At 35.5% G+C, this 10,940-nt stretch overlaps 1 protein-coding gene and 1 long non-coding RNA gene across 3 annotated transcripts; one reads left to right on the top strand and one right to left on the bottom strand.

Moving 5' to 3' along the window:
* The first annotated feature begins 2,049 nt into the window (after nucleotides 1-2,049).
* Nucleotides 2,050-5,374, top strand: LOC113462703. The gene is made up of 3 exons (XR_003385666.2): nucleotides 2,050-2,419; nucleotides 5,042-5,165; nucleotides 5,255-5,374. It is a non-coding gene; the product is annotated as an uncharacterized LOC113462703 (long non-coding RNA).
* LOC103706757 (putative beta-glucosidase 41) lies at nucleotides 2,666-9,043 on the bottom strand. 2 transcript variants are annotated; one of them, XM_008790967.4, is made up of 13 exons: nucleotides 8,600-9,043; nucleotides 8,439-8,505; nucleotides 8,288-8,346; nucleotides 5,341-5,416; nucleotides 5,189-5,260; nucleotides 5,025-5,112; nucleotides 4,683-4,938; nucleotides 4,468-4,583; nucleotides 4,166-4,389; nucleotides 4,053-4,084; nucleotides 3,865-3,967; nucleotides 3,670-3,778; nucleotides 2,666-3,029 (listed from the first exon to the last, which is right to left on the bottom strand). In XM_008790967.4, the coding sequence occupies exons 1-13, from the start codon at nucleotides 8,714-8,716 to the stop codon at nucleotides 2,855-2,857; spliced, it is 1,494 nt and encodes a 497-aa protein (XP_008789189.1). In that variant the 5' UTR covers nucleotides 8,717-9,043; the 3' UTR covers nucleotides 2,666-2,854. The 2 variants fall into 2 exon arrangements, with proteins under 2 accessions (XP_008789189.1, XP_008789190.1); XM_008790968.4 differs by lacking the exon at nucleotides 8,288-8,346.
* Between the last annotated feature and the right edge of the window lie 1,897 nt (nucleotides 9,044-10,940).

Here is a 10,940-nt window from a genome sequence, read left to right as displayed (position 1 = left end):
GCGTCACCAAACATTACCGCAATATCAATAAAAAAATTCAAAATTAATTATTTGTAATTGTCATTAGTGACAATAAGATTGCATCAGCAATGATTTTAAATTTGCTAACAAAATTAAGGTTTATCATCAAATCATCGAGCGCAATTTTTGGTAACGAAAATTATATTTGTAAAAAAACTTGTCACCATGAATATAGTGCCAAAATGTGGCACTAAAATATAGCACCTATTTATTAAGGAAAGCATTTTTGTGATGAAAAATAAGATTTTCACCACCAAAATAAACTCATGGGTTATTTAGTGAAGAAAATCATTTTTGTATAAAATTTTATCACCATAAATATGGTGCAAAATTTTGGATCACTATATATATTTACATAGAATATTAAGTGTGTACATATATCTAGTAACTGTGTACAGGAGGATATTAATTGTGCACGATGTTATATAACTATGTATTATGGTATATTAAGTATGTACTATAACATATTGACTATGTACTGTGATATATTAAGGATGTACATGTAGCACTGAAGGATACTAGTTGTGTATCAAGGGCTTGTCAGCAGCGACGACGGCGATTGAAGAGCGGATGAGGCCAATCTTCATCATGTAGCCGTGGAACTAGTGGACCTAGGAGAGGTTGGTGGCCATGTCCGTGAAGAGAGGATGTTGGGAGGTTGGAGAGGGATGGCGGAGGACGAGATTCACATGGGGGATCTGGTGGAGTGGAACTGCATCACGATGCCGGAGGACGGAAATTGGTAGCCCTCAATAATGGTTTTAACTTGAGGATAGGAATTGATATGGGGATATCATTGGAATTTTAATTGTTTACTGTGTTATATTATCCGTATATATAAATGTGTATCAAATTATATTAACTTTGTACTGTGTTGTATTAAGTATGTACTTTGGTATATTAAGTTTGAACTATTTTATATTAAGTGTATACTATGCTATATTAAGTTTGTACCTAGACATTATATTAAGTATGTCCAGTAGAATATTAAATGTGTACACGTATCATAGTGGTAAAGAATGTGATGAAACCAGATGCCTAGGGGGAGTGGTCAGATTGTTAATATCTCAAGTATCATGAAGGAAAAATTATAAACTAAGCCTTTTAATATCAACCCTATATGAAATATAAAAGCAAAAGCTTGTTTCTATTTTGCAGGATGGGGTAATTAATAGATAAAGACAAATAATATTCTTATCTTATTAATAGATAAAGATAATATTTTGAATGGAATTTTCTTTGATTTATGAAGGTTTCGTTGTTTAATCTTATTACAATGTTGTCAAGTTGGACACGAGTAATTGATGCCATGGACAATGAGGTATTTATGCAAACAAAGTGCAATCAAGTATTTCCAGTCACATTTATAATCTTTGGTTTCAATTAGTGTTCAGTCACGCTCATGATTGTGTGGCTTCGTTGGTAATAGTGCTGCACTTTGTTAGCTCTTTGGCTCATTATTTGCAGCAAGCATGTCTTAGCTAGGATCATGTATGTGCACGTTTTAGAAGAAAGAAAAAGTTCGTTATACCAATATATACCAGCTGACTTTGCTATTCTATGTATTACTTTTTATCAATATCTGATGTGTTCTCTTAGTTCTACTGCTATTTTTTGCTTTTTTGATGGGGCTTGCTGCACAATCATCTAAAAGAATCAACCATGATGGATATTATGATTCCGTGGAGTTGTCTACCACCACGTATTAACTTCTTTTTGCTTTTTTGCATTAAGTGAAAAAAAGAATCACTTGAATGGGCTTGAATAGGTGCTCGATGGGAGTATTTTTGGTATTTTCACCTTAAAGATGTAGTTTTAAGGATTGCAAGCTACAAATAAAATATTTTATGGATAGAAAATATATCTCCGATCAACAAGGAGTTTTTGTTACCCTACCGCTCGCGGAGGGACCCCGAATGTATATATTATTCTATAGAAAGATGTTAATCTTTTTGCAAATTCAGTAATTAATGGATTTTAAATGCAAAATTCACTTCAATCTTTACTGTTGAATTTAAAAATTATTAAAACAAATTAATTAAATTGAGGAATCACAATTGCCCATAAGACCTCCCATGTGTCTATCTCAACTCTGTTTCTGCACCTCGCTAAGCCCTAGTCGTAAAACATTCCCAAACCCTAACCCTGACCGAACGTCGTTTAATGCGTTCCGCATCCCAAAAGCACACCACCGTCTGAGATACCCCTCAATGGACCACTTCATAGTTCCGGCGCCGTCTCCCACGACGCCGTGGTCTCCGCCCTCGACGATATGCCGGCCCTCGGCGACCCCTGGATCTCATAGAGAACTTTCGCATCCAAGATGGGATTTTGAAGGACGGTGGCAACGAATGCTTGCGATCAGAAGGATTAGTTTCTGAAAGGAAGATTTAATTCGGTATTCTTCCCTTCAACACCTAAAATTCTTTGATGTTGTGTAAATAAATCCAATCCAGATTTCCTATAATTCATAGTTTCATGGATGATAATGCTATGTTTGTTCCATAGGAAGCAAAAAGATTAGATTTTTATTAGTATCTTAATTCAAGTTGTGTGATATGGACTTGGAGAATTCTTGGTTATAGCATTAATATTGTAATTAGAGCTAATAATAATGCTGGAATGATGTAACCTACTTTGAGCCTTTAAAACAAATAGAGCATCACCGTAGACTCTGAAATTTTATAACTAATGGAATGGATAATACATTAAAAAATTTGATGAAGATGACAAAGTGCTTACTAGTGGTTCTCCTACAACATGTCCTAAAATGGCAAGTGCTGTTGTCACTGTGAACTGTAACTCATATTATTTTGCTTAGCAGAATTACACATTAGTGTCTTTGTAGAAAATGTCTAAACCATTTAGCAGAAGCTTTTGGTATCCTTGTAAGGTTGTTCCTGTAATCAACAAAATAGAGGCCAAATCGAACAGTGTAGCCTGAGTTCCATTCCCAGTTATCGAGTAGCGACCACACGAAGTAACCACGTACATCGCAGCCATCCTCCCTGCATTGTTTAATGGTTGATTGTGCAATTAACTGGGAAGTGGTGTAGCTGATGAGTGAAGCTATTCACAATAAGAAAGATAATATAAACTGGAATCTTTTTGGCGTAAACTGACATTTTAGTTATGTAGTTGGTGTTGCTTGGGAACCTAAGCATCCTAAGTGTCCAAAGAACATAAATTTGATGCATCAAGGTAAACTTAATCTGCTGCTAAGTAGCCCTATCTGTTATTATCGTGGGCAAAATATGTCTGAAAAACTGTTTTTTGGTTACATTTTAATCAATCAAAGGTTTTATGACAATTTTTTGATTTCTTTCATCCTTGTACGGGGGCTATTCGTTTTTTCTCCTAAATCATTTAAAATTTATCAGATTTCTTCAAAGAGACTGAAGGTTGTAAGAAAAGAAAAACACTGTTGTTTCTTTTTTTGCAAATAGGAATTCAAGAAAAAATAGTTTTGCATGTAGATGGTTAAACACTTGTCACCTTTTTTTCTTCTCTTTCCACCAAAGACCTAAGAATTTAATCCCATTATTTAGTTTTTCTTGAGCAATTTACTGAAAGTAGCTCTGTCCATGACTTCATTCTAAGAGTCCAAAGCTGCCTCAATGATTCCCTTCATTAGAGTTAAAATTTTACCTTATGACGGCGCTTAGATTAGAAAGATAGTCTCTATGGTAATGTATCCTCTTGTTATCCTCGAGCGCTTTGTCTAGAGTAGCAAATGGGTTGTTTAGGTCATCCATACCTGTGAAAAAGAATCTGTTCTGTGAGTTTTTTTCCTCTGTCACATTGGTTAGAAATTTATTCTTTTCTCAGGAAGATAAGCCTTACCATTTTCTGTTATAATTACTAATGGATTTCCATACTTCTCCTTGACGTATCTCATTAGCTTGCGAAATCCCCATGGGACTATGTGCAGCCAATGTGACGCAGCCTGAAAAAAGCTTGAATTGATACTTAGTAGCTTCATCATTAAATAAAAAAGTCATAGAAAGTTTGGCATGGTTGCTACAACATACTTTTTCACCAATCATCTCTCCATGTCGGAAAGCTGCAAGGTGACAATTAATTAATAAGCATATTCAGTGAAGGCAAAGAAATAAAATTGTTCTTTTTTTTATGTGGGTCTTACAAGTTGTGATCACACCCGCGTCAGTTGAAGCATCATCCATTACAAGATTCCATATTCTGATTCGATCATTTCGCACATATAATGTGGTGTAGTGGTTTATGCCTACAAAATCCAGTGTCCCAGCCAATGACTTAGACATCTCACTTGTAATTTTTGGCAGCCTACTGCCTACAATATTCTGCATTGAGCGAGGATAGTGCCCAAAGATTAGGGGATCCAAGAACCTGCTTCCATTTTCTCCTTTAATTCTCACAATCAAAAAGGTGTAATATTGTATCTGTTAGTAAACCATAATAAATTACCATCCTAATTCGAAGTCCATTGCCCTGTGAGCAGCATCATGGTCCTCATCTGCATCAGATATTGGTTCATACCATTTGGAATCTAGAGCAATTCCGATAGAACCACCCTGTTTTGCCTAAAATATCCATTTGCATATTATTACACATGCTTTCTTCTCTTTCTATGATTATTCTGCATAACTGGAAGTGTAGTTATATTCAAGAAAATGGTTTACCTTAAAGAGGCGCTTGTAAGTATGGAACACAGCAGCATGTGATAAGAGGATATTGTGAGCAACAATGTATGGTTCAGTTGATGATTTACCCTTTCTGCATAGCAAATGAGATAGTATAGAACACCTTCCTGGAGCTTGCAGGCCTAAGTCGTAACCCTGAATTGAGAATCCATGAGGTTCATTGAAGGTGATCCAGTGCTTTACTCTATCCCCAAAAGCTTCAAAGCAAGTACAGGCATAATGCTCAAAATCTTCTCTGCATTATACAGAGAGATACCAATATTTATATATTTTATTTGTCATATCTGAATGATCCAATGGTTATTGAGTTATCATTCTTACACTATCTGTCTGCTCAGCCATCCATCATATCTATCTTCAAGAGACTGCGGAAGGTCCCAGTGATAGAGAGTAACATATGGTTGTAATCCTGAAAACAAGAGAGAACATTTAGAAGTCCTAAACTTCCACAAGAAACTATAGGTAAAAGACCTTCTGAAAGTGACCTTTCTCTAACAAAGCATCTATGAGACTGTTGTAGTGGCTAATTCCTTCTGGGTTGGGTTCCCCAGTTCCATCTGCCAAGGTCAAAGCATGTCACAGTATGCTGGAAATATGAAGATGCTTTTCTGAAAACATAAACTCAAATTCTTATTACTTGGGAAGATCCGGGACCATGAGATTGAGAATCTGTATGCATCCATTCCCATGTCCTTCATCAGGTCCGCATCAGTCTGGGCATTTGGGTCAGTATAAATCGTTGTGTCAGTAAAGTAATACTTTTTCTCATTTGTCAACTAATATAGTAACTGTTCTCCTCATGCTCATTTCTGCTGTACCAGTGAAATTGTTTATAATTGTAATTTTTCGCTTCATGAATATATAACACATGACATGCCTCACAAAGGAATTTTGATGGCTGCTTCTAGTTAAGATTATTATTGGAGATCATTCAGCTTGTTTGCATATAATACACAACTGAGAAATCTACATACTGACATATAAAGATAATGATAAATGGGTGTGGCAAATGAAAGATACTTGGAGGAGCCACAAGTGCTAGACTTGTTTGGAAAGTTCAGAATCACCAATTTATCTAAATTATGGAGTGAATTGAATGATCGAGTTTGCACTGATTAGTGTTGATGTATTAGTTCTCTCCTGCTTCATTCAGTGTGAAAACCACATTTTAGTTATTTGCATGGTATAACGGATAGTTGGAGAGGTGGATTTAAAGTTTTTGCAATTTGATATATTTGTTTGATGGAGTGACAAGTGTAGTCACTGACAGATTAATAAGAGGATGGTGAGCCTAACATGCTAGTAAGGGTGAGATTCTCTCTAGTGTAATATTAAGCAATCCATAGAAGTAAATAGTTTTTTCAGGTCTAGCAATGGTCTTCATGATTGTAAGTAAGATCTGAAAATTTCAGTAGGACAAATTATTGGTTCTAATGGGAAGCAAGATAACCAGGAGAAATCAAAAGCTTCACATTTCCATGTCCGCATCCATCTTGTATGATTGCTGATTAGTGCAAGAAAGCAGATCCTTATCTGCCCAAATCTATTAAAATCACTTGCTTCGTCAAGAAAATAAAGAACAATGTTATCTTGTTTGCTAAGAAGAACAGTATTATCCTTTGTACTGAATCTTCTGGCTTTGTCTAAGAGAGATTCAAGGTTCAAATGCCATTTTTGAAATTTGTTTATGGGTAAATTATATCTTGTTATGGAAACTAGATACCATAAGAGCAACGAATCTTATGGAATCATTCTCTTTGGGTTACTTTACTTTGTATAATTGAATATTTTGCAAACCTATAAACATAATGTTTGAACCTATGAAATGAGCAGTGTTTGTAGCTTTGGCCAATTTGGTATAGGTAGCTAGTTATACTACAGAGACTCCTGCTAGATTGCCCGAAGTCGACTTAAATAATAACATTAATTTCAATAGCTATCTTCAGGTATGCAGGTTGGGTTGACAAGATAAAACCTAGATCTACAGATAAGATCTTCAAGGTCCATCCTTGTAGGGACACAAGTGCTATGCCCCTTTGTTCGTTCATTCAAAGCTCTTTTTTTTGCTGAAAATACAAACTATTTATAAGAATTAAATATAGTCAATTTAGTTGCCTCAACACTCTTCTTTAGTTATATTTAGCTCAGTTTTGATTTTTTTCAGGCAATTAAGAACTTGTGATATCCTTCCTCATGTGTCTCATTGCATAAGTCATTTAAAAATACAATGATTGCCGGACCAAGTAGGGCCTGATTAATATCAGTCTTCTGAATATTTGCAAAATATGCTGCAGTAGAAGTTTGAATTAAATTAATATCAGTCTCTGTGACACTCTTCTGTTTGAAATCTAGCTTTACCCTCCGATTAATACAAAAAAAAAAAGGATGTTTGAATTAAATTAAAGATTCTGGTTGTTGTGGTTGGTGTTGCCTGATCACTGGAACACTTAGTAATGTAGTGGTTTTCCATGCAATGAGGCCAACCTCAATGGAAACTTCCTATTGAGAACCGACCGGAGGTCTGGCTGCCCATGAACGTCCAAACCAAATAATTCTTTTCTTAATGTTATTTATAAACTTTTACAAGTTATCTGTCATTCTATCTAACCACCCAACACAAGGATTTATTTGAATAACACGACAGAATTGCTTAGTCAATCAAATAAGCAACCTAAAAGTTGCTACATTTATAAATTGCTTAGCTGCTCAAATAAGCAAACCAAAAGTTACTATATTAAGCAATTTTTATATTACCAAGACCCAGTCATGCAGAAGATGAAGGATTTTATTGGATCATCCATGATGTGAAAGATTAACTATTATAGGATATGCTTACACCTTGATAGAAACCTATATATCACAATAAACATTATATAAAAAAGCAAAATTAGAATGTTGGGTGGAAGGAAAACTTCACACGTCTAAGATTTTCTATCTATTGGAGATTTACAAGTTGAGAATTACGTACTCATCAAATGAGATGATTTCAAAATACGTGTTAGTTTTCCAAGTCACCAGTCCAACCAGTTCAGTAAACAGTTGACCAACTTGGAAAGGTGATCGGCTCTCTAACACATTGGCTGATGCTTATAAATAAAAAAGAGTTATTCATCATAAAACTATTAGTTTCCTACCATATGATACAAGCAATGGACAACATAGGCCGAAAAAAATTTGAGAAAGAAATGTTTAAACATAAAGCTAACATGTTGTTGGCGTTACTTTCACTTTTTCTATTTTGAAAAATAAAAAAAATAAAAATTTTATTTTTGTATTTTTTTTGTTTTTTTAGAAAAATATAAACATATTTTCTATTGTCAATTATTGTTTAAGAAGTGGTAGTTGCAGCAAAGGTAATAACGGTAGCTGTGGTATTGGTGGTAGATTTGATGATAATATAGTGAAGGCGACGATGATGGCTCAGGGGAACTTTTTTTTATTTTTTCTTTGGAAAAAGAAAATTTCCCTGGACCAGACATAACTGTCCACAGTATGCTGGAACTAGGGAGCCACTCTCAGGAGTTCATGTTGTAACCCGAGCAGAAATCAATGACTGTTCATCATAAATATTCTCTATGTTTTACCTTATATCGATGATACTGATCGACTGCTATTTCTGCATTGCTAAAATCCAAAATCCTTCCTGCCCGATGATATGATAAACTTCAAAAGGTCACCTCAAATTTATGATAAATCCTTCATACGCCCTAAGATCAGCAAGTGCTAGTATCATACCTGGTCTCCTTGTGAAAGTATCCCATATACTGTCTCCTCTTTTCCCTTCGTTTACAGCTCCTTCAAACTAAAATCAATTCATAAAAAGATATGATCCTTCCTTAAAGAAGAATGGTAGATGTAAAGGGCATAGGAAAGGAGATTACTAGGAAAACTCGGACCTGGTAAGCTGAAGAAGCCGTTCCAAAAACAAAGCCACTAGGGAAGTCAGCCCTACTAAGAGCCTTGGTACTCGCCATGAATCCAGTAGCAAGAAATAGTATGGCAAAGATTGCCATGGCTGGCTCTCAAAAATGCTAGGAGAAAAAGGTTTTCATGGAGGGAATATTTATATACAAAAGGGGTGTCTCAGTTGTGAAGAAGAAGGATGCATGGTGTGAGAGCTCACTTGTCTTGGAAGAGCTCAAGAACTATGCGTCGTGGCTAAGCTAAAATGCCTTTATGGAGCCCAAATGGATAGATGAGCCTCCGGTCGGTTTCTGTTTGATGAAGGAAAGCCAAAGCTTGTGACATGATGTCTTAAAATGTTAGGAACTGGTGCAAAGACAGTTTTGTATATCTCTAGTTCCAAAAGTTGAAGAAACTCGGTGCAGAAAGGACAATTGTATAATTGTTTGGGTCCCCAAATGATAGCAATTTGTTCACGAACGACATACGTGTAATTTGTCACCTTGTAGCTCCGTACTGGATTGAGACTAAACAAGCCAAGAGTGGCGTGTGAGGTTTTGTAAGAAAGAATCCAAACTAGACGAAGCCATTGTTGATGCATCCTTGCACGTTAGGTTTTGGGATGGATGTTGTGGGTGATTTGAAAGCATTATGTGGTGTTCTGTAAGCTAACGAGATGAGCATTGGCGTGGATAATCGTGGGAGGGGATTAATATAAGGCCTTATAAAATGCACCATACAAAGGCCTGACAATAGTTTTAGCTTCAACCAAATTGCTATAAAGATACATAGCGTACATATACCTTATGATTATGTCATATAAAAATATTTGCTTAAATTTTGAGTGGAAAATTTTGAAGTGATTTTTTTTATTTACTTATGTGGCCACTTTATTCTTTGGTATGTGCAAGCACTAGATTCTTTGACTTTTCAAGCATGTAAGAGAACATTGAGAAGAGCATAATCATGACATACTATTGACATCATTGTAGTAGTTGTGGTTGGTGCAAAACCTGAAACCATGGGTAGGGCTTCTTAGTTGCCAATTTGCCTTATCCTAGCAGGCTTAACCATGGAATTTCGGCAGAAATCATTGCGGGTTGCCCTTGACCGGCAGCAAAAGAATATGCTCTTCTTCCGAAGCCTTCCTGGCTTATTGCTTTTGTGGAAAATGATGCAAATAACTCATTTTAAGAGCTGGCAGGATGCGTTTTGGCAACGTCAAACATCAAACGTAGGGATGAAATCGGGCCTATCGAGAGGCCAACTTGTGATGAATTATAATAGGGATTTAGAAAAAGATGCTACCAAGGTAAATGCCCAGATGCTTAGAGGCTATTTTAAGGTTATTTCTTGATGCTTTATAGGCCATTTCCTGATTTTTCACTCACACCAATTGCATGAGATGACACGAATTCAAGTATCGATAGATTTGTTGTGATATAGTTGTTTACTAATTGTTTAATGGCCCAGCAGTTTCAAACCATTGAATGGCAATAACAATTATTTGCAAATTAATTGGATATGTGTGACAACGTGATCGAGTGTGTGTTTAGTTCCAATTGGCTATACAATGATAGATTCTAGGTACTTATATAGAGTCAAAAAATTCGAATAATACTTTTTGGCTAGTCATTTTGGATGAAATCCTAGATTATTAAAACTGATATCAAATAGGATTTAACTCATGGCCACGTGGATTAGGGGATATTGTATTACGAGTCTATTTTGACTAACCACATATTGAGCATGATATTTGTAACTGGATTTATGGTATTTATGATCGGATTTGAATGGGATTTGAAGCCTTAGTCTCACAAGGATGCTAAGACTTAAATGGGAAGAGTATATAAGGACCTATAAAGGTGTATGTTTCCTAGGTACTTAATACTGAGCTAAGGAATCCAACTAATACCTTCTAGCTACCTTTTTTGAGTGAGTTTCTGGATTGCTACAATAGGCATGAATTTAACATAATGGACTCTCTTGGATATTGCCTATAATGCTTCTTAATCTAACATTTGAAATAGTATAGATATGTGTAGGGAAAGCGGCTGGTTCTTACTTCATCTTGAAAATTTCTAGTGCAATCTATGATGACAAATGTTACTTAAAGTTTACAGCATTTCAAGCATTGATGGATTTGTTATGATATAGTTGTTTAATAGCTATTATTTGCAGATTAATTGGATAGGCATGATTTTGTTTTCGGTACATATTGGATAGGCAAGAATTTAATATAGTGGCTGATATTTTCTATAAATGCTTCCCCATGTAACATTTGAAATTAGTATAGAGATGTGTAGGGAATGTGGCTGATTCTTCATCTTGAAA

This window comes from Phoenix dactylifera, chromosome 3 (genome assembly GCF_009389715.1).
Source record: "Phoenix dactylifera cultivar Barhee BC4 chromosome 3, palm_55x_up_171113_PBpolish2nd_filt_p, whole genome shotgun sequence".
NCBI classification, from domain to species: domain Eukaryota; kingdom Viridiplantae; phylum Streptophyta; class Magnoliopsida; order Arecales; family Arecaceae; genus Phoenix; species Phoenix dactylifera.
The sequence above is the reverse complement of the archived record's forward strand: the minus strand, read 5'-3'. Positions and strand labels throughout refer to the sequence as shown.